At 39.8% G+C, this 24,491-nt stretch overlaps 1 protein-coding gene across 5 annotated transcripts in view; it reads right to left on the reverse strand.

Annotated features, from left to right (window-relative positions):
- ACSBG1 (acyl-CoA synthetase bubblegum family member 1) overlaps positions 1-24,474 on the reverse strand; it is a 42,279-nt gene extending 17,805 nt beyond the window's left edge. For 2 of the 5 annotated variants that reach the window (XM_059857857.1, XM_059857856.1), the window contains exons 1-2: positions 17,428-17,586; positions 7,865-7,947 (exon numbers count right to left, since the gene is read on the reverse strand). In XM_059857857.1, coding sequence (XP_059713840.1) covers positions 7,865-7,947; positions 17,428-17,507 — 163 coding nt within the window. In that variant the 5' untranslated portion in view covers positions 17,508-17,586. Of the gene's footprint in view, positions 1-7; positions 230-6,727; positions 7,510-7,864; positions 7,948-17,427; positions 17,587-23,221 lie in introns of those variants that run through there. The other 3 variants (XM_059857858.1, XM_059857861.1, XM_059857860.1) reach the window with 3 other exon arrangements.
- Positions 24,475-24,491: the final 17 nt, after the last annotated feature.

Below are 24,491 nucleotides of genomic sequence, written 5' to 3' on the forward strand. Positions count from 1 at the left end.
CACTCACTCCTGTCTTGCCCTCGTTCCATGGTTCCATTCTTCATCTTCATGTCTTTATACCATCCATTTTCTTCTCCTTGTATTTTTTTCTCCTCTTCTTTGACAGGACAAAGATGCAGAGCACCAACAAATGCCACTTGGCTCTCACCACTGGTGCCAAGGACTGGGACAGTCCCTGGCACTCACAAGAAATGTCTGCCTCAAAGACTGTCCTTGGCTCCTGCAAACCCTGCAAGAGGTCGAGTATGAATACACTCTTTAGAGGATCGAGGGGTTATAAGATGGCAAAATTCAGGTGAATTCTCACAAGGAAAGCACAAACCCTCCCACAATTTCCTCACCAAACAGTTCCCATACTTATGAACAAAACAGTACAAGAACATTTTAAAGAAATTTTTTTCCTTAGATGTACTTTCATAAATGAAGCAATATTTTTAGCATAGGCATAAAGATTTCAGACCAAAGTGCTTGGGTTTGTAAGAATTAAGAGTAACAGAAAACAGTACTTTTTGTAATTCCTAATACAAGTTAATAAACATAATTGTATTTTACTATGCCTATGGAAAGCAAAAACTGTAAAGCAAGTTCAGTCAGTATCTGTGCTGTTTCCTGCTACCTCAGTGCCTGAAAAAGTGCAGTTTTTGGGTGTTCAAAAGTACAACACGGATCACACCCCTCTCCAATGCTCTTCAAGTTGCTTCAGAGGTCTGGGAACTGCCTCTCTGAGCACTTGTGGCAATACAGGAACACATCAGCTATAGCTGGATGCACACCAGTGCTTTAGAACACACTTGCAGCCTGCACCAAGAGCAAACTACTATACATTTCATTCCATTCCTGCTCCTGGCTGGCAGATTTGTATTGCTGTCTTGACAAACAGAAGGTGCTAATGACAACAATAAGTACAAATTAAGATGCTTCATCTCCATGCACCTTCATTTTCTCGTGTGTAAATGGCACATAATGATTTTCAAAACATAGGTGCGGAGCTGTGCTTAAGTCAGTGGAGAAAGGGCATCATAAATCCAGATAGTTTAGAAACAAATAGCTGTGAAGGAGTTTAGGTAATAGACAGACTTTATCAAAGTATAGGCAGTAGCATCCAACACATACTTTATGAGTGGAAAAGACAAAGCAGCTGTTTCTGCACTTAACCCCAAAGCTGGTGTGAAAAGGATGAAAGGTAAGGCTATCAGAGACAGTAGCTATGTTAATCCAAATGTTTACTGTATGCAGTGACACAGATGAAAACTTATATATATATATATATATATAGATAGATAGATAGATAGATAGATAGATGTCTTGGCTTCCAAAACAAAGGTATCAGGGATTTCAGGTGTGCTTGGACACAGGTAGGTGACTTCAAAACAAAATCATACCATACAGAGCTAAAATACAACATTCTGGTCCTTATACTAAAACATTCCTGAATAAAGACGTTCCTCTCTTGAAGGAAACAGAAAATATTAGCAACATTACTACAATAACACTACAGAAGTTGCATTAACAGTGTCTTTTCACTTCACATATGCAGCAGATAGCAGCACTGCTCCCAGAGAATAATGAAAATCAATCAAATCCCTGAAATATCTAAATATTGAAACCAAAAATGCACTTGAAAACTGGGTTTCCTTTTGTTTTCCTTATGCAGGTTTTTGTGCTGTTAAAAAGGCATCTTTGATTCATATCAAAGACAAGGAACAGAATCACTTTCAGAGACTCTGTGCATCACCTTAATAATACTCAAGATACAGTGCAAACAAATATAAACATGAATGCCCATTCAGTGTCTGCTTTTGCACGTATTTGCAGGTAGAACTTAAATCTCAAAACAGTTCTGAAATCTCAATAAACCAAATCATTCTAAAAATCTAATTTGTCTGTCCCCAGAGGTAGTTAAAAAAACAGAACATGAACAATATAGTCCTCTGTCAGTTTGCAGAGGGATTTTGAGCAGAGGGCTCATTCTTCATAGAAAGTGCCTGGGAAGGAATGCCTGGCTACATGCTAAATGCATCAATTATAAATGTTGGGAGAAGCAAAACAGGTGTTCTGCCTCAGTAGTATCTGAAAGTTAAACTGCGATGTCCAGGCTGGAAATCAACTCAGTACTCCTGAAACCAAAGCAGAGATAGAATAAAACCCCTCAATATGGACTCGAAGCATTGATACATTATACAATTGCAGCTTCACAGAGTGCAAGGAAAAAACCCAGCACTCCAGCTCAAAGCACTTGATGCCACTGAAAGTTTTCTGTACGCAAGCAAAGAGCATTTGTTCCTTTCCTCTTTCTTCCACTGACTCCTGGACCTGCATTATACCTCATACTCAAAATGCTTTTTCATCCACTACTATGTGACCTTGGCTCATGTCCTTCATATGAATTCTGAAGGTCAGAGATGTTGCAAAAACATTTCTGCTTAAAGAAGGCTATATTGTCAGATAAAAGAAGAACAACAGAAATTTGATTCAGGTAATAGAATCTGGACTGTCACTGTCTGAGGCTCTAGAAGGACATTTTTTCCCTATGTCATTCTCCTCCAAGGCTAAAAAGTCCATAGTCAGACTTCATTTTCCATGTTTCACTGCCTTCCCTGCTGAAGGAAGAGACAGCTCAGGGTAGTCTCATTCATTAGTTATAACAGCATCATTGTACTGCAGCCTGTCTTGGGAACTGTTCTAAGAAAAGCTGATCCAAATACCTGGGATTTCAGATGGGCAGTTTTCCCACCAAGATGGGAACTAAAGTGTAAATTTTCAACAAGAAACTTAACAGGAAGAAAAAAGCAGTTAAGAATCCCTGAAAAGACACATTTGCAGTTTTCAATTGATCTTTTACAACAGAATCCTACACTTATGAACTGTTTACATGTGAATATTGTGTTATAAAAGTACATTTGTTACTCAAATACTTTATACCAAGTTTGAAATTAAACACAACATACACATGTTGAGTAAAAACCACATTTTGTGTAAAAACTACATTTTGTGGTTTTTAACAGCCAGTTTATTCCTTCCACCACGTAAAATGGTAAGTTCTGACATGGTACAAGCCCAGATATGAAAAATTACTTCAAAAAGACAAACAAATTACAACTTTTTTCCCCATGTATAATCAGTCTGGCTGAAACTGCTTGGACCTCTGGGGTACATGAGGGATCAAGAGAAATTAAAAGAAATACAGTAATCCTACAGCCTAAAGTTAATATAATTAGTGAAACCTTCTCTCTCTTCACTACCTGACCTGCAAGTATTCTGGGGACTGCCAGAAAGGATTTGAGAATGTAAATGAATTCAGATGTTTATGGAAGAACAGCTCTGAGAGTCATATAAAATGCAAAAGACCCAAGGTCACCTTTCAGACAGATAAACAGGCTGATTGTGGAATGGCCCTGCTGCATGACCTGAGCAACTCCAAGTGATACTCCACAGATATGCCCTGAGAAGCAAGAAGTAAACCAGTAATTTAAGTTCTGCTTGAAAATTAATCAGATTTAACTCACAAAACAGGGTCTTGATTATATACCAGATGCTGCAAAACATCACTCTGCCCTAATGACGAGAGAAGAAATTCAGCTGTCTGCTGGAGGCATTCCTGTCAGTCATCATCCAAGATTCCACAGCTATGACACCATCACATTCTGCTGAAAACAGAAATACACCATTCCTCCTCTCACCCACTATTTTTCACTTTTCTTCAAGATGTCTGTGACCCTGAAAGATTAATTTCATTTTAGTAAGAGCTGGAGCTGAATACTCACTGTTTAGAGTCTACAAGCTTGGCATCTGTGTCAAACTTCTCCTTGTGCCAATAAACAGATTAAACAAAGGTACAGAACTTTGGAATTTCAAGAGAACCTGAAAGTCTCAGCCAGCCTAAACACATAGTGATTCTTCTAATAAAACATACAAACTAGCTCCTGTGGCTTGTCTTGCCACAGCTGGGGGAAGAAAAGGTTTTTCTGCTATATTACCAGTTTCCCACAATAAACAAATAATTTTACCCTAACAGAAAAGACAATAAATAGAGGAAATATTTTTAAATTAGCCAAAGTACACAAAAATATTTCAATTAATGGAAACTTCTACTTTTTCCACTGCAGAAAAAGGGAACAATTATTAATTACAATAAAACATTCTCCTCCTCACATCGGTAAACCCCTACAGTGTGGACCAGAGAAATAAGATATCCTACAAAGACTGCCTCCACGAGCTGACGTGGAGGGAGTGGTGCACCAGGACAAGTACAAAATAAGCTTCATAACAATAGTGACGCTTCTAAAACTGATTACGATGCACCAAAATGAAAGCGTGTGCAGGGTGTAATCAGGAGGAAACATCATTACAGAAACATTGCCCAGGCATGCAGGAATGGAAAGTCAAAACTCAGAACTGAAATTGGAGAGTAATGTGAAAAGACACAAGAAGGGCTTTGACAGGTACAGTGGCAAGCAGAGGGAAAACCAGTGATATTGTGGGCAACCACTGACACAAGACATGCAAAGGGCTGATGCTCCCAGTGCCTTCTTCACCTCGGTATTTACTGGCAAGCTTCCATGCCTAGTGGAAGGGGAGATGTAATACCTACAGTAGCAGAACATCAAAGTAGAGACCACTTACACAAACTGGACACATACAAGAGTTGATGGGACCAGAGGAGTTCCTCCAGAGTGGCACTGAGAAACCAGGTCAAAGCCATCCCAAGGCTGCTCTCTGACATCTTCGAGAAAGCACAGCAATCTGGTAAGGTTCCCACCACAAGAAAAAAGGTAAATGCCACACCTGTCTTCAGAGAGCAGAAGAAAGTAGATGCAGAAAAGTAAGGGCCAATCAGCCTCACCACAGTCCATGGAAATGCTATAGAACAAACTCTCCTAGAAATCATTTTGAGCTATAAAATGGTGACTGAAACTAGCCAGAATGGCCACCCTTGACTTGGCCCAATAAACATAACCCATCTGCTTTCCAAGATGAGTTGACTAGCTCTGACATAGTGAGAGCAGCAGCACATTGCTTACTCTACCTTTAACAAGGTCTTTGACAACTTCTGCACAGTCCAGCATCCTTGGAAGGTTTGAACCTGCTGCAATTGGATGAATAGGTGGATAAAATATTGACTGGACAAGTTGTCTTTAAGAACAGTGGTCAGCAATTCTAAGTCTTCTTAGCAGCCAATTCCAAGTGACATTCTTTAGGGGGGTTGCTTGTGAGAATGACACTGTACAACGATAGCACTGTTGTCCTGGACAATCGAATGCACCCTCACCAGCTTCAGTGGGCAAGCCTGAGGAAGTGATAGACAGGACAAGAGGCAGGGAGTCCATCTAGATGGACCTCAGAACACTGGATGAATAGGCTGACACATCCTGAAAGCTTGAAAAGGGTGAAGCCAAGTCTTGCACTCTGGGAAGGACAGCCCCACAGCAGAGCATGGGCTGGACACCAGCTGGCTCAGCAGGAAAACCCCAACCCTGTGGTTCTGCTGAACAGGTTGGCTGTCAGTACGTTGTGTGCCCCAATGGAGATGAAGGCTAACTACACCCCTGGCTGCACTGGCAAGATTAAGCCAGCAGATGAAGGAAAGGGATTATTTCCCCCTACTCAGTGTCCCTGAGGCTGCCCTTGAGACAGTGTGCAAGAGAGAGATCCTGACAAGGAAACTGGCCCAAGCCCAAAGAAAGGACTCCCAGGCAGTCAGGGGCCTGGAGCACACCACGTACAAGAATCCCTGCAGGAACTGTGTTTCTCCAGTCTGGAGAAGATAAAAAATGAATCTACCTGCAGTTTGTCAAAGACTGAAGGAGGTACTACGAGGAAAACAGATTCTTCTCAGAGGTACAAAGCAGAAGGACAAGAGGCAATTGACATGAGTTGCAGCAAGGAAAATTCTTGCTGGATCAAGAATTTCACAATGTAGGTGACTCAGCCTAAGAAGAGGTACTGAGAACCTGTATGATTTCCCTGGATGTTTTCAAAACTCAGCTGAACAAAGCCACAAGGCTTCCTACAAGCAGAAAGATGTCCTAGTTGCCCTCCAGTGCTCTTTTCTGACATAAATTATTTTCAATTCCATTAGTATAAAACCAGCACGGATGAGTTCTCTTCTAACTTCACACTGGTTTTAAGTCAATATAATGCATGCTGCCAACAGTTAAGGTACTCTGGATTTACATATGCATTAGAAAACCCCAAATCTGGCCTGTGTTCACAGAAATGAGCTTCTATACATCGGCAGAAAGGAATGGGGAAAAATTACTGAACAACCTGTGGTCCTCATTAGATAAATTTACTCCTGAGCTTGCAGAATGTATCAATTATAAAGTGAGGAAGTCAGTTCTGAACAACTAGAAGATACCAGAATCTCCTCCTTTTCTCTTTACATACAATGTAGACCTCCTGCAACCAGTCACTGAACTTCCTTCTCATGAAAGATCTTTTGGGAGGAGTGTTTGAAATTCAGCCCTCACTTCACCACTCAGCATCTGCATAGCAGTATGATGTTTCCAAGTTAAACACTGCTTCCCATTTAAATGGATAACAAGCAGTGCCATGGATTCCCAAAGCCAAATAGAAGACAAAGTCTAACAAATTGTAAGCTCCTGATTCATCAACTAGAAACATATCTAAAGACCAATAAAGGAACTGCTTAATTTAAATGGATAAGGTGTGACCTGTGTTTTCAGGAAAATTATGATGGAACAGCTGGAATGGCTTCTATCCTTACCTGTTCACCTCACCTTTGTGGCAGAGACTGTGGTCAGCCCTGCAGGAGTGGCTGAGTGACATGTGCATTCCTGCTGGGGGACTGCATTACAGCCCAGCTTACTTCTCTAAACTGCAGCAACCCCTGGGAGAGAAGCAGGTAGGGAGCCGGCAGCATTAACTACTGTCCCAGATAAATGCCTAGGGAAAATAGGTCAGAGCCTTCACAAGCACATAAGCACTGGCAGAATCAGTCTCTGTGACAATCTACATGGAGAATGTGTAGCTCAAACAGGACAATAAGATACCCTGTAAATTTGAAAACAGGAGTTTGTTGATGTCTTTATTCATCCACGTTTATTTCCTGCTCATTGAAAGCAGATACCTAGCAGTTCACTTGGAAAGAACCCCACTGTGTATGAAAGGCCTGCCTATTGAAAAGTAACTATATATCCATACAGATAAATATTTATACACACTATAAAGTCTGCATGCAAGACTCCTACATAGATCAGATAGCTATGTGCTCACTGATTCACTTTTCTCTTAGAACAAATATTCTGTTTTAACGAGCACATTTAGATACCAGTAGCAGTCTCTCCAAGGCAACAGGGAACTCTCTTAGGGCTGCAAACCTCCCAAAGAACCTCAGAAAGTTCTGGTAGCAAACCTCCTTTAAGCCACGTGGTAGCACGTTCAGGCAAGCCACTCAGCACTGCAGTTGGATTAAATGACACCAGTGTGCACATGCTCTGATGCAACACAGAATTGACCAAAGCATAGATATTCCTTTAAAGCCTCAAGTCATTACACTGCACACCAAATCCTCCCCAGGTGACAGCTGGTGAGTAGTAGCTGTGATGCCAAAGGTAATACAACAACTTGCAGGATTCTCAATAGGATCAAGCTATTTTTAATTTTTATCTAGTCATCATTTCAAATACAGACAAACTGGCAGAAACACATGCAAATTTTCAGGCAACTCCTGAAGAATTTTCAGCTGCCCTGACTCACTTCAGTTTTAATTTTGTCTTTCATTAACTGAGCCTTGAGAAATTGTCAGTTAAAACCTGCTAGAATAGACATAAAAATTACATTTAAAAAACCCCAAAACCTAAGAAGAGCTCAAATTTCCAAGGATCATCTTTTACATGCTTACCTGCTGGCTCTATGCCTTCACCCTGGGTCTCCTCCGAATGAGGCAGCAGATCCCTGCAGACAGTCTCTGCATCTGTAAAGATTCTAAAAGCAAATAGAACTATTAAGATGTTATCCAGGAGCACTAGCAGGATCTACTACAATCAACATACAAATATACAAAATAGATATCAAAAGGTAAACAAAAAACGCTGCTTGCAAGCACTTTGAAATGCAAGCATGTGGAATTAGAAAGTTCAGAGCTATCAAATACATTTTGACTCTTGCAAACTCCACAATGACCTGGTGAAATGGAGATGTCTCGTCCTAAGAATGACATTCTTTACTTCACACTTTTGGTTAAAACATCATGGAATATACCAGATGAAGACACTAACTTTGAACTGTCACAGAGATGCCATGAACCATATAAGTATGAAGAATGAGTTACCAATCTTAACCCTGATCATACTGACCCTGCCACTATAACAACACCTTGTAGATTGTCACTCTTGATACCTGCTGAAGCTCTGAAGTCAGGGCTTTGTTTTTAGGCCAGGAAGAGAAGGCAATTTTCAACATACTATTACTACTACTACTACTACTAATAAAAAATTTCTCAACAATGTCACCAACACAACAAATTATCATTAACACATGAATGAAATTACCTTTTCCTAAAAGTAAACAGACAGAGTTTAAAGTACAAACACAAACTCCAACCCAAAAAGTCTGTAAGGTGACAGACTGCTAAGAATTCCATGTGCAAAATATCTAAACAATAAGCATTTAGAAATTACCAAATAGAGCAATGCACTACAGATTATGCAAGAATAGCAGCATAAAATTTTTTCATTTAGCTAATTTCATTTAATAGAACAAATGGTGGGAATAAGAAGCCTTTAGAGGCAAAGAAGAAGCTACGACTTCCTTCATTCTTTCTCCATAAGTACAACAGAAGATGCAACACAGAAGAGTCCTGAGTGAAGCTCAGGAAGTCCTTCCCCTCCACAGTGCAATAAATTAATTCAAAATGTAGAAAAAGAAAGTTGAAACAATACCCTTCACAGCTTTCAAATAAATACAACCTCAAAAGCAGTTTTTACACAGTGGTGACAGGGAGCAACAGCAGGATCAAACACTACATCAGGTACTATTACCTATTTCATATTAACAACCACATTTGTAAAATACTTATATATGTGGGACACTCATAGAATTTATTGTTAGTCTCAAAAGCCTTAAGCAAGCTGTATCTCCTTTACAATAGTGCAGCAAACCTGTGCTCCAGATTGCAAGGCAAGATGTATTTTATTACCCTCTGTATGGCAGGTGTCTTGTGTCAAGTGGGCAATTCTCCTTATCTCTCGCTCTCTCTCCCTGAGTGATCACAATCACTCCTCCCTGGCAGGGGACACCTGCTGATAAGAGGCTATTGAATGTCACTGCATGGCTGATAAGAACTATACCATCCCATTGTGAGATGCTCCACCCAGAGGGAGGAGCCAAGCATTGCTACCCAGGTAGAATCTGGAGATGCTGAAACACCAGCACGGCTTCCCACCGGATTCCCCAGAGGAACAGCAGCTGCTTCTACTTCCATGGATCTGCAGAGGAAGAATACACCCTTTCTCTACAGGACCCCCTGCTCCAACAGAAGCACACCTGACACTTCAGGAGGACTGCAGCCACTTTTCCAACTGGACTGCTACCAACACCCTGACCAACGGGGTGTCAGCTTGAGTTCTGGCTCTGTCAGGGTTGTTCTAGTGTATTGCATTGTTTAATTTTCTCCTTTTATTTTTATCCTTCCCTATTAAAGAACTGTTATTTCCTGCTCCCATATTTTTTGCCTGAGAGCCCCTTAATTTAAAATTCATAGCAATTCAGAGGGGTGGGGAAGGTTTGCATTCTCCATTTCAGGGGAGGCACCTGTCTTTCCAAACCAAGACACCGTGTAACTCTTCACACTCAGAAGTGACAACCACAGTTCTTTTCCTGCCTCACTCTTCCCCACAGGTACCCTCAGAGCAGGGCACAGGTCACAAAAGCAGCTGAAGGAAAACAAGGAGTCATCACTAATCTTGCCAGGGAGGATATTTCCTCTCTTGTTAATGGCATGATGGCATGAAACATGAAAGGGCTTCTCTGATAAACAAAATGAGGATCTGAAAATAGTCACTGGCTTGGTGAAGGCAGATGCTGATGAGAAACTGAGTAATTTAAACATAGAAGGGGATTATCCCACATTTTGAAAGGTAAGCCTGTGTTTGGTATGTGAGGAAGAAATGGCGACTTAACTAAAAAATGAAGTGGGATTGCAAAGACAGAATGAAAGACCAGGAAGATCTATATAGGAATAAAACCAAAAATCCCCATCTGAAATAAGAACATATGGTTGTCTGCCATCTCAAAACACATGATATAATTCTTGATTCTTTTCCTATTTTAAAGAAAAACTATATTTGATGTTTAACAATCCAGTGGAACCTTTTCCTTTAAATATCTTGTGAATAATAAAGCTTTTTATTATTTTATAAAACAAATAAGCTGAAGTCTTGGTCCAAAAATAACTGAAACTTTTTTGATGAAAACAAAGAGCAGAAAAGCCTTCTGAATAAAACAACTCTGATTAGTAATGTATCAGAAGAGCCTCACTTTATGATACTCAAAACATAATAAACATTAATTAATGACTTTTCCCAGATTAATATCTCTTTAGCTTGCTTCATTCTTATCTATTATAGGACACTGGTTCAGTTTATATTATATTCCCTTTATAGAAAAACCAACATCTGAACTTCTGGACTTCCTCTGGTAATGCTTCAATGTGCAAAACTTCCATGAGGATCCCTACACATTACGTATCTTTGTGAGTGTTAAAGTTGGCAACACTCCATGCTACCTGGAGTTCTTACCTGTCCCCATGAATCAGGCAGCTCATCTAAGAGTGAGTTTTTTTGCCTTGAAAGTACAATTCAGAAATTTTCTCTTCCAATAACAATTTCTGTGTATATTCAGAACCATTGCTTCTGAGTGAAAGAATGTAGCTTTGATGACTCTACTTTAACCTTTTATTAGGAGTTATTCCTTTAAAAATTAAGTAAATATCCAAGAATGGTTATGGTATCTGTAATTGTTCAAGACTGAACTGAGCAGAATTTGGTAGGGCTGCCTGATCAAGAGCTTACCAAGCATAAATTGCAGCAAGGAGAAAAAGCACTGCAGAACCATGGCATGGTGCCATAGGCCCCAGCAAAACCAAAATGCTTCAGAGATCTGGACTTTGGCCCTTAAATTTTTTATTAAGATTGAGGTTCTGCATAAATCATTCAGTGTTATTAGTGCAGCATCCTCCAAAACCCAACTACCAGTTTAAAGGTGGACTTTCTGCATCTGATTTCTGCCAGTTTACAATTCCAAAGACAATAAGCAAAAACCTCTACAAATCACACAGAGCAAGAATTTACCAAGAGAGGTCACTTGAACAAGGACAAACTGAGATGCAGGTCCAAAACACTGACCAGCTAGAACTAACCAAAGCATATTTCTGTATAACTCCATTAGCATGGGTGAGTTTTGAATGACAGTATTTCATGATGTAATCTGGGCTTTAATTTCCAGGTACCACTCTGGCAAACACGACCTCACCTGCTGTCTGAATTCAACTCGCTGCTCTCACCTGAGACAAAAGCACAGCTCCGGCTGGCTGGCCTATCCGGAGCCCTGGGGCAAAGCCCAACAGTGCCCACCCCACGCAGAGCTCCCACCACTCTCCCGCGCTCCCTGGGTGCCATTCCACACTGATGCTCTTCTCACACACCACGCCAACCTGAGAAGCAAGAATCCGAACATTCTCTATTAACAAAGGGAGAGCTTCCTTTCCCTCCGTGTTTCCATGACTGTAACAACTCTAGTGAGATTTATCTTTGTAACCCAGGCAGCAATGTGTGTGTGAGGTAAAATAACGACTGAAGTAATTGACAGCCCTTCCTACTGGGTGTGAGTCACCAGAGGAGAAGCACCCAATCTGGATTTGCTGTCATAGCAATTACTGGTTTATCTGAGTGTATTTGATAGCAACCACTGAATACAGTATCACTTCTTATTGGAACAACAGAAACTAAATGCCACAGCTAAATCTCTCGGCTTTTATCATTACAAAATGAGTGCTCTTTTGCTAATTGCACACTAGAAAAACTGTTTGTTCTGTTACCATAATGATGCTCAGTGATTAATGGCACTACTTACTGTGATACTAATTTCCATATTTTTTTAATTGCTGTTTTTAGGGACTTTGGAATTAGCCTTTCCCTTCCACACTCTCTGTTTCCTGTTCTGGCAATTAGAATTTCTGCTTACACCTCACGCTCTAGGCCAGATACAGTCAGATACTTGCTGTCATCTAAATTGTTTCCTCATAGTAAAATCTGGTGAAAATACAAACAATAAAACTGAAGAGAATCTACTAAGTCACTCTTTAATATGATAATAAACCATTTTCCTCTTTGGAAAAAACATTTTACAGAAATTCACACTTGAATAAGCCTTACAGAATACACTGAGTATCCTGTATAATTAGGTTGTAGGTTTTCTCTCAAATTTAAAAACAATGAAATTTAAGTCCTAGGATACATTTTGGCCTTGTTTCTGCAGACTGATTTCTACTATCACAAACTGCACTAAGAGAATATGAACACTGTTATGCAGCCATCATATTATGAAATTTAAGGGGAATCTATTCATTAAATAGATTACGTATGGAAGCAAATAAAAAGATATCTCATTCTTTTGGTATTCCCATTCTTTATCCTATTCCTGTTGCTCAACTCCTGTAATCTTGTCAATGCTAAGTTTTTACCAGTCAGCTCTCTACAGGAACTATCAAAAATTTAAAAGATCAGCCTTTCTAGAGAGAGAGAGGGGCTTTCTATAAAGTTGCAAAAATAAGCCATTTGACAAATAATCACGTACATAAATTGTTAATACATTATTCAGGACAAGGTATTCCTTTAGATGTCAGAATATTTACTCATAACCCTCTATGCACATATAGCAAGCCAAAGTACTTTTACACTTAGAAATCACATTGACAACTGCTCACAAAGAAGACTCAAACATTTTTTCGACATGAAACCAGAGGGTAGTTCAGACCACACATTCACTCAGAGCCATATTCTGAGCTTCCAGACCTGTGCTGCCAGATTCACAAGGAAGATACCATCTCCTCCTCCCTTTCCTGGTATTCCTGTTGCAGAGGCTCCTTCATTACACAGGTTCTCCATTCCCACCCTGCTCCTGGGTACTGCTGTACCACATGTGAGATCACCATGCAGCAAAATATTTTTATTAATTAATTATTCTTACCCTGGTTTAATGGATAAGACATAGTCACTGTTGAAGATGCTGCATTCATTATTGGATAAACTGAGGTTGTGATGTGATGCCTATGTTTAGAAGAAGAGTATGTTCAAGGTGCCAAAGCTCTGGCTGTGGTCAACCATGTTGACCTGCAGTTCAGGTCTATTTAACTTCCAAAACTTTTATTATAAAACTTGCATGATTTTTCTGCTTTTGTCCTCTCAAAATAAATTATCCTGCAGAAGGGTCTGCAACAGAGAACACAGCCAGTATGGAGGGAGTGCTCAGTCACAGTGTCTGCGGAGTGCATACAATTTCTCTGTCCCTTACATGATTTTTTCCAAAAAGCAATCCCGTTCAGCTTCTCCTGGGGATGCTCTGATAGCACTGCTTCCAGACTCAGTGGCTCTCAGGAAGGCTCAGTGCTGTTCTCTCTCACTGTGATGATCTAAAACAGTGCAGCTCCTTCCTCTGCCTTGCTGCTCCTCCAGGCCTATCACCTACAAGCTCACTAGAGACTGCATTCGCATGGCAGTGGGCATGTTACTTCATACTTCTTACAACAAAGTCCCCACCTTTTAATTCAACTCCTTTCTCTGCTTCCCTTGCCCAAAGAAATATTTTGTAAGACACAGGTGTTTATCTTACGGAGCAATGTGTGCAGATCCCCATTTTCACAAGCATTTTTTTCTCAAACACTTCTTTGTTGAACTGGCTTTCCTAACTATTAAATATTAATCCTATTTAATAAACACACAAAAAAAAAAAAATAGGCTGAAGTGGAAAATATGCCTTTTTCCAAGACAGAACTTCTTCATAACTTTTGATTTTTCTTTTACTGCTTCCTTCTCTTGAGGACAACTTAGCGAATTCCCTCTCCAAACTCCTGCAGCTCAGTGGCTTGATTATTTGAGGAATCCACTAGAAAGTGGATGATAAAACACCCTTCTTCTAATCAAGTGTCCATCTTGTGCTGTTTCGGTCTTGGTGACAAGTGCCCTAAATACTGATCTCTGTTCCAACACGGATGAATTCCCCCCTCCCAGCTTTTGCTGCATGTTCTCAGGCCAACCCAGCTGTATACATTCCCCAAGCCTTACTCTGCATTCGAGTTGCTTTGGGGAGTGTTTTGGGTCTACATCTGCACATTCTTAAAAATTTTTCATTGGGTGTTAGACATTTTCAACAGCTCATTGGGGCATTTGAATTCAAGAGGGAATCATTAAGTATTCATCTGCCAACTCTTCTGGCAGCAAAAAGCAATGGCTTGAATCACCTATGGGTAACCTCTGAAAACTAACAATTCTGGTATTTTGCCTAGAGGCTTCAGAAACTCAATATCTTCATCTGGATCCCATTAATGAGAAATCCTTTCCCAAATCCCCGTGTATCCTATAAGAGATCAAAATACCAAATCCAGTATTTTAAAACAGAACTCAAGGGACAGGTTGTAGAAATGAGCATGAGACAGTAAATTCAGAATCACAGATCTGACCTAGAGTTCTAGACAAAGACAATAAAGTCACTCTGACTTAGATCAACATAGCACCACAGCTTTGATAGATCAGCAGCTAAAGAGACTGGCACAGAAACAGCCAAGAAAATACTCTGTCTCCAGACTCTGAGGTGCTGCCAACTGTTACCCAAGATGTTTTGAAGAAGTTTTCTCAGTTTTTATGACATAAGGGAAGAAAACCCCACAGTAATGCCACACCACATTAGTTCTTTAAACCCTCATTTTCTGTAATGCAACATTTTTCCTATAATGAGTAGAGAGTCACAGGAAGTCCCCATGGCCCTTTACAGGCCACTGCTGTCTATTATGACTGGTCATCTTATTTACTAATTACTCCTCTATTCAAATGAGGGCAATATTATAATACATTCCTTATTAATTCTATTTAAAAGTTCCCCTTTGCCCTTGAAGAACAGGTTAGATTTAGCTGTTAATTGGTTTCCATGCCTCATGAGACTTAAAAACAGGGCCATAGATCAGCCCAGATACGTTCCTATTCCTGCAAAAAGGCTCAGCTGATTCAACAATTGCTTTGATTTCACAGTGCACAAGAAACCAGTCTTTGTCAAATTACTCACACAACCTCTTCTCTCACAGACATATTTTAAAGCTAAACAAATGCTGAATAAAGAAAAAAATACTAGTGATAAAGTTAACAGCTGAGATCTACACAGATGGCACACACCTTCTAGTAAAACATATTTCTTTACTTGCAAAACACAGAACTGAACCATTTTATTCTTGTTAAGAATAAATATCCTCAAAAATCAGGTCATTTATTTTGGCGAGCAGAGCAGCTTTAGGGATAGCTGAGAACTTCACGGCTGAACAGGAAGAAATAAACAATGTAACGAGGCTTTTTTATTCTCCCCCAAAAAAGGCTCTATTCAGCAGTTGGGAGCATACTACAACCCTGCCCTGACCTTGGTACAGATTTTCTGGCTCTGTCCTCCCCTGCACAGCAAAAACCCAGACCTGAAGCAGAAATCTCCCAGTATCTGTATGGCTATTTGCAGGGAATGCAGCAAAGTTAGGTCATATAGAACTCATTATTTCATCTCTGCCTCATTTTTTAGGCCATACTGATTCAATTTCAGCCTTACAAAAGATCTTCCTTTCCTATTTCCATTTGATACAATTTTATTTTCTTTGTCTAGTCCTTTCTACTTGGAATCCTACTTCCAGCACACTAGGAAAGGGACAGAAGTTTGCTTCCTAACTTCAAACCACACCAGGTAAACAACAGCATTTAACATGTCAACATGCACTGGCATCTTCAAAAACAAACAAACACAAATGTTTAATGCCAAAGACTTTGAATGCATCAAAAGTACTTTGAGTTCTAGGGTATGATATTCTTTCATCAGAAATTCAGTAAAAACCCAAATGCTAAACATATTTCTAATACAGGAAGCTTAAACTTCCTGTTTGCAGTGGATGCAAACCACTGTACTTTTAAATTCTCCTTTAACTTTTTTTAACACAGAAAACTCAGATTTTTTTTATTATTATTATTATTATTAAGTATGTCACAAATAGAAGCATGCATGGACAAATAGAGGCATTATTACTAACTTAGCAAAATCCTAACTTTCAGGAGTTGGAGTGTACATATACCCATACGGATCACAAGTCAAATAGTGGTTTATGATCTCTGGACAGGTTAAACCAAAAAATGACAATTCTACTACTAACTACATGGGGATTCCAGAAGCAACAACAATACATTCAAAAGTTTTCAAAGATTTCTTAAACTTCTTCCTGTTCTGAAAACCTTAAGTCTTTGGATTGCTCTTCATGATTCTTATCCAGGATTACAAAGCCCAGAACAGAAGAAACCATTATGGCAGCAATTATCCCAACCAATCCTTTACCTGAAAGGATCAAACAAATCTTTCAAGAGACATAACATGCAAGTTATTCCCTAAATAAATGTGAAGTTAGATTTAACTTAACAGAAGACTAAATTCAGTCTCTGGAAATGGATATTAGTCCTTAGCAATACTGACCAACTTCTAACAATCAGAAGCTAAAATATTTCCCATGAGATGTCTTGTTCTAATCTTAAGTACTTCCAAAACTCGAGAGATGGGGAGATTTCTCTCTTAGAAGATACCATTCCAGTGATAGGTCAACAGGTAGAAGAAACAATGTGTTCTTTTTGTGCTGCCTAGGACAGAAAGGAGACAGCACCGAGCAGGATTGTTTTTGTCAAAGGTAACATAAACATCAAAATACACTCTTCTAAAACTCACTTCCCCACTCCCACCTCTAAGAGATGGGTTACCTGGTTAAGTTCTGTTGCCATTGACAGGAAGAATATGGTCTGTCACAAAGATCAATTATTACCTGAGGATTACTTCCCCAAACCCAGAAGAGAAGCAGCTAAATAGCCTCCGTGCTATAAAATAAAAGTTATACAGGTGTATCCTATATGCCAATAAGATACAAGCAACATATTCCCTACTCAATGATGCTATTAGGTTTTAAGTCAAAGTAGGATTTAGCATAGGAGAATAAACCTATTTATAATCTTCATTATTCATAATCTTCTCTTATTCTAGCTTCAAAAAATACACCTTATTCTTCATTAGATAGTAGAGATACCAGGAAAAATTCTTGTGGATCTGCACAGTAGTACAAGAGAACCTTAAGCTGGGAAAAATTGGTATATGAGTTTGTTAAAATAAATGCTCAAGCTACTTTACCCATTTTCACAGCTTCCTGAAACATTCCTCGCCTTTTCAGTCTGCAGTTGTTTCGTGAGAGTCTCTCCACTGTTAGGCATGCTGACAAACCCTGCAAAGCTGGTCACAAATATGCTGAAGGACTGTGCAGATCAGGCATAAATGAACTACTTGGAGAACCAAAGAAATCAACAGTAACTGGTTATTTGTTAGGAAAAACAACACGTAATACAAGAGGAGGAGACTACTGCTACAAAAGCTGTTTCTTTCTGATTTTAACATGCTTGAAATGTCGCGGTGCCTGTGAGCTGCTTACTGTTCAACTTTCTTTTTAATTCACTTTTCTTTAATTATCCATGAGAAGAATTTTAATGAGTTCACAATGCTTTAAGATGCAAATCTTTTCTTCTGCCAAGATTTCCACAGATTCATTCCCACGAGTTGAAGCAATTCTAACTTTACTAAGTCTAGTTTCGAAAAAGAACATTCAGTGAAGCTATTTTCTTAAAGAAAACACAGACTAATTACCTTAGGAAATGCCTTAAAGTCAACTCTACCTATGAAACCCAGCACTGCAACAGCTAAGCACCTTCTCCAGCAGCACAACTGCAGCAGCACTTCCTGCACCTCACCAGAGCAGGCCAATGGTATAATATGAAAGTTTCTACACATGACTGAACAAATTACTTCCCAGGATGTAAGAGAGACCAGTTCAGCTATTTAGGCTACTTCTATCCTGGTAAACCAAACAAAATCCAGAGAATTTTGGCTCAAGCCACCCACTGTGAGCACCTTCCCTGGCAGGGTTCTGTAGGAACTGGCACCTGCCTGGGACAATGCAGGGCAGAGGCTGCCACTGGAGATGATATTAATAACTACCCTGGTCTGGAGGAGGTAGAGAGATGCAAGCCATTCTGTGCCATGGCCTTCAGAGCCAGAGAACATAACCTAAAATGTTTTACTTAATGGTACAAAGAGAGCCATAGTGACTAGGAGTAGCTAAGATAGCAAATATTAACTTTGTAGAAAGTGGGGATTTTATTCCAGAGTGCCTTGCACCATATCCAAACATATAATTGTACACAATGCAACTTGAAATAAAACAAAAATTTGAAGTGAGATTCTAAGGGATCTATTCTCAACACCAGTAACTAGATTTGAAAATATCTGAACACAAAATGGGGGTATTTTAATGGTAAAAATTTGTCATCATATGCAGCAAAACTCTATTTGTCAGGATTGATTGAGCTCTTTCATTTTGGGATAATTCTCCAAACGCTTTGTTCCAACAATTCTCTGCAGAAAGCCACAAGGTCTCTTCCTTGCAACCAACTTTCCAGTAACACAATAAAGACAACTCTGCTGCAAGAAAACTCTTCATTTTCTTCTTCAGGTAATTTAAAGTGTTTTAGATGCTATATGAAGGAAACCAATTAGAGAACTGCTAGTTACCTTGACTGAGTTGATCTTGAGTGTTTAGTGACTGGGTAACAGGCTGGTCTCCTGGCAGGAAATGGCTGCTCGTTCTCCAAGTCTTGTACTTTCAGTGAATAAACAGATAACCTCCAATTTATGTGTCATCTGTATACACCGTGTTTAGGAAGGATTTTTTGGTTTGTTTTTCCTATGTTTTTCCTTCAACTTGCTGATGGTTAGCAAATTATTTTGACACAATTAAGCATTCTCCAGTGGCAGATCACTCCTCCAGTAACAAGGGCAGCTTGTTACTGCCAGAAGACTTGTTACTGCCAGAAGGGAAGCCAGGCTGTGAAGCAAGGGGAATTTATCAGTGGGAATTGGTGGAGAAGAGGTGCTTTGGACTCTCTGTTGTGTGACTGTAACAAAAAACTCACATCACTGTGATAAACTGTTTCCTGCAACTGTCAGCTACGGTCTTGTCACTCGAACAATAGGCTCATGAAGGTCAAGCTGCAATAGTTTGACACAGAACCTGCCTTTGCAGGTCTGGTACATTTCTAGGTTGACTTCAAGTTTCAAGAAATAAATCCTAACAAATGAGGTCAGCAACTTACAGGGAGTTCAGCAGAAAAAACCTTCATCTTGAAATGGTTTTTACATATTGTACCTGACAAGATGCTACAATCCTTTTCTTTTATGCCTAAATCTACCTGCATGCAAGTTGCACAAGCCTGCACTAGATCCAGACAGAATATTTGTGCTGGGATGGGCTGCTTTTTGCAGCTACAGGATAAGATTTCTGGGCGTTGACAGGCTCACTAAGCAATAAAGGAATATAAAAGCCAAATAAAACTCACATACTGTTCACATCCTTTGCTCTGCAAGTAGGACTGGTATCTTTCAGAGATTTGCAACCTCAGAGTTGAAGACACTGTCACTGCAATTTGCACAGTCACAAAATCCCAAACAGAAATATCAGAGAGACCGAACCAAAGCCATGTTGTTACTAAGGTCCAACAGTGACCAGCAGCACTGCAAGTCAGACCAGCCCTGGTGTGGCTGGAGCATGCTTGGGACAGGATGCTTCAGGTTTAATTCACAGTAAGACTATGGAAACATGAAACTCTCCACAGTAAGACCATGGAAACGTGTATTCTCCCATCGATTTACTTGTAAGGCAAGAAAGTGAATGTTTCACCATAAAACCTGTATTTACTTAAATGAACAGAGGGGTGGACTAATTCTGCGCGCTCCTTGCTAGTCATCCCATTAGTTTAAGAAAATGTATGACAGGCCCCTTTTCTTAGTCATATAACTGGTAACAAATAGTGTCAAACAATACTTTTTGGTGCAAGCATTAAACTGGTAGTCCTATTGTTCCTCCCATCTTCCAGCACTGAATTCAAATCAAAAAAAGCCTTACCTCACAACCACTGCAGAACATCTCATAACCTTTATTCAAAGCTTGTTTCAAAGGCTTTGTTACATTTCTTTACATAAATTGCACCACTTCTAATATTTTTTTATTACTTCATCTCAGTTTTCTTAGAGCCTATCAGCTTTTCAACTTGCTACTCAGTGCAGCTATGTTCTGTTAACTACATTTATTGTGATTATCTCCAGCTCTCTCTTTTTCCTACTTTCTCATAAAATTAAAAATTTCATTCAATGTCTAAAACATTTTAGCTAAAGTAAAAAAAAACACAAACAAAAAAAAACCAAAACAACTTCACAGATCTACTAAATGAGAGTAGCTTTCAGGGTTTATGCAAAATTCTAAATCCAAACACGTCTTCAAATATTACGGTGCCAAAGCCTCCATTAAGTCTTACTAAACAAGTGAGTCTCATCACACACCTTAAGGATCAACCAATTTATGCTACCTTGGGCCAAGGAGATGATGCTGAGGGCAGACTCCAGAATGAAAAGCTTCAGGCAAGCAACAGCTTTTTAAACTCACATATGCTTTTTATACTAATTCATTTCTAATGCAGGAATTCAGATTAGACAAACCTGTGACTGCTAGTTACTCACTACACACTACCCTAAAATAGCTCAAAACAAATGCCATCACTTACATTTTTCCTGGAGATACAGATCTTTTACTTTTCATCTATAGCAAAAAGATTTTTCTAACAGTTTGTTTCTGTAGAAAATATCCTTTTCATATCACAATTATGGGCCCAGGGCCATTAGAGCTTCATTAAATGAAACTGTCACACTTTATTGTTTAACATACATTTCTAAAAAGACTAAAAATCACAGCTTAAAAATATTATTTAAAGTATATTTCCCTAAGAAGTTTGTAGAAATTGTGCTAACTTTTGAGATCTGGATGCTTGAAAGAATCCAGCTCAGCACAAAGGAAAGTCTGCTGTGATTCTAATTTCACTTCATAGAGGAAATACTGAAGCTCTTTTAAGCAGATTTAGTGTGACTGAAAAGAGACACAATTCCTCAGATTCCTGACTTTTTTTTTCCCCTGGTGTTTGTAATAAAAGTTTTTTTTGATACTCTACAAAAATCAAGGGTGCTGCAAGAAGCTGCAGCTGCAGTTCAGCAGATTGTTCTCTTACCTGTGTCTCCAGGATCCTGCTTTCAACAGGAATGAGAAATAGCAATACAGCCAGACAAAAAAATGCAAACAAGCAGATTCAAGCAGTGGTTTGTACAATGGGATTCAAAGATAAGTGCATAATTCTTGTAGGATATAAAGATGCTGCATGGTCCCAAGGTCGGGGGGAAGCCGTTTTAACTCCTGTTTTGTGCTAACCTGTTTCAGAACCAGAGTCCTCTGGTGGCTAAATAAAACAGGCTCCAGATCTAATCACTCCCCATTCCCAGTCCGTTCCTGCATCCCTGCAGAGAACAGAAATTCTCTACTTGTTTTCTTGCTGACACCCACACCCAAATTTGATACTGGGCAAGTAAAAAGCAACAAGGTGATTCATGTTACATGTGGCAGGAGGGAAGAAAGGGAAAGAACAGTAAAAGAAATTAGCTGTTCGTCTGAAAAATGGGTAAGCAACTGCTGGTTAGCAACAACCACAAACTTTAGGAGGCAAGGTGTGCACCACAAGAAACAGAGTTGGGCATATACACCCTTGATCACCAGGCTGGTTGAGTACAGCAACCACGACTGTAATTGCTGAGAAACATGTCTGCATGTGTAAAGGCTGTATCACACTTATTACTGATCATGACAAAACTAGCTGCTGAGGATTCTAACTCTAGTCCATAAATACATAAATAAAGTATTAATAAATAGGAAGTGTCCTGCTTCAGACAGCTGTAGGACTATACTCTCCTCAGGTATCAGAATGAGTGCATCACTCAGACAACAGTGATGTAGGAGATGCATGTGATGATGCAGAGAATATCCATTGAGCGGCATCTCCTGGTTTTATAATCTCAAACACCAACCCTTACTACTTTTCCCACTAATTCTTTGAATAAATAACAATTTGATTGCACCAACTGGAACCAAAGATGGAGAAAACAAATACTGCATATGAAGGTAAACATAACCTGATCGGTTGCCCTAATAAAATGAAAGTAAATGATGTAGGAGGCTCAGTGCTCTTCAGCAAAGACCCAAACCAGCCAAGTTTTTGGCTGTTGTTACAAGTAACAAATGTTAACAGTAAGAAACCATCCACCAGCGTGAGTTCTTATTATAGTTACCTACACACACTTACAGGAGGATTTCTACTCACAGAAATTATATACTCTTTTTATGACATACTAAAAATAGATCTCTCAAATTCATTATGTGCTTTGAAAGATTCTCATCTACTAAAGCATTCAGATACTACAAAGCTATAAACTGATTTATTGTTTCTTCTCAAAAGGAAATACTATGTTCAGAACAACAGATTATAGGTAACTTATCTTTCAGGTAGAGACCATTATGAGAATGAACCTTTTCTTTGCATTAAAAAGGAGATATTTAGTTCTTGGTCTACAAGTTTACAGAGTAACTTACATAAATATTTCTAGAGAAGAGTTCCTGCATTTACTTGTCAATATAATTTCACAATTGCAAAACACAGATTTACATGCTGCTGATAATTACGCTTGGAGAAAATATTAGTTACCAACACTGATTTCTTTCTTGTGGTTTTGAACTGTTCCTTTCATTGATATTTTCTGTTGATTTCCTGTAATTAGCTCCCCCTTCTTCAGTAAATTTACATGCTGAATATAAGTAGATTGAATTAGTACAATCTTTTAATAGTATTTAGCTGAAATACAGTAAGAAGTTCATTATAGTGGCACCAGAGCTCTAAATGATGACAAGTTTTCATTTGGATCCCTCCTCCTTTTTCTTTTTCCCCATTTCCCGCTGTTAGAAAACACAACACAGCCCTGTCCTTCAGTCATCCTGACTCTTTACCTGGCCTGTGGCTGGCAGGGCAGGGCACTGGAACCTTTGGGTTTTCATAATCACAGGAGATCCTCTGCTTTCATAGAACTATTCCCAGGAATAAGGAACTGTTTCCTGGAATAAAAAAGCAGCTAGTAAACATTCCTATTCAACTCAAGTTTGAGCAAAATCTGTTACCAGTTCATGCAGCTTTTCTGTATTTTTCACTTAAGATTATTCAGCATTAAGTTGCCACCTTCTAGGAAAAAATGCTATTGCTCAGATCCACACAAGTACCAGTCATCTCCTTTTCCCCTGAGCAGTAAATAATTATGTGAGGACCTTCGGTTACCTGGAGAAAGATGGAAAGTAGCCCAGCTTCCAAGTCTGCTCCAGGCAGGCTGGCTTGAGGAAAAGGCAAGTAACAGATATGGAGCAGGGCTACATTAGCCAAATTAATTGAAAAAGCCTAAAATACTGAGGAATAAGGCACCAGGAAAGCCTTCTATCAATTAACCAGGCCAAGATCTAACACACAGCGTGAGGCAGGTTGTACCAAGGCGCTCGCCAGCCTCTCCCGGAGGCGAATTATTGGGCTTCCCAGGGCAGGGAGAGGAACGGGAGCCAAGTGAGGCGGTGCCATGAGGGGCCCTCAGGCAGGACCCCCTGCCGGGCCCACGGTATTTTAGGGGTGTCTAAAGCTGACACAGGTAGAAGCTTTCTAAATTAGACTTAACAGACATTGTCTACAACATAAAGATATAAAATTTCGGGTAGTTTTTTAGATATTTTTAGCTCCATAAAATAGTCACATTTTAACTGTAAAGTGCATCTGAAGTTTCCATATAATAAAATTATTATTATTTTGGAACCTTTATTGAAAAATAGCATTACATATAAATCTAAAAGAAATAAAGAAGAGGAAAGAATAGACGTGCACTGCCACATTAGCACAGATAATAATTTACAGCTCCCATCCAATGCCAACTGCTCGGTACCCCACAGCCCGAGTACGGTTTGTGTGAGATGTACCCAGGGAATGCCAGGCACGGCTCCGGGGCAGCCTGACAGCACAGCCCGAGCTAAAGGCAGCCGCACGGCTCGGCTGGACCGCCCCGAAATGAACACGGAGCGCCAGACCCAGACCCAGACCCAGACCCAGACCCAGACCCAGACCCAGACCCAGACCCAGACCCAGACCCAGACCCAGACCCAGACCCAGACCCAGACCCGGCCCGAGGCTCCTCCCCCCGCGCCCCGCCGGTGACGTCACGCGCCGCCGTTCTAGACCGTTCCAGCC

This window comes from Haemorhous mexicanus, chromosome 13, assembly GCF_027477595.1.
Source record: "Haemorhous mexicanus isolate bHaeMex1 chromosome 13, bHaeMex1.pri, whole genome shotgun sequence".
Classification (NCBI taxonomy): Eukaryota; Metazoa; Chordata; class Aves; order Passeriformes; family Fringillidae; genus Haemorhous; species Haemorhous mexicanus.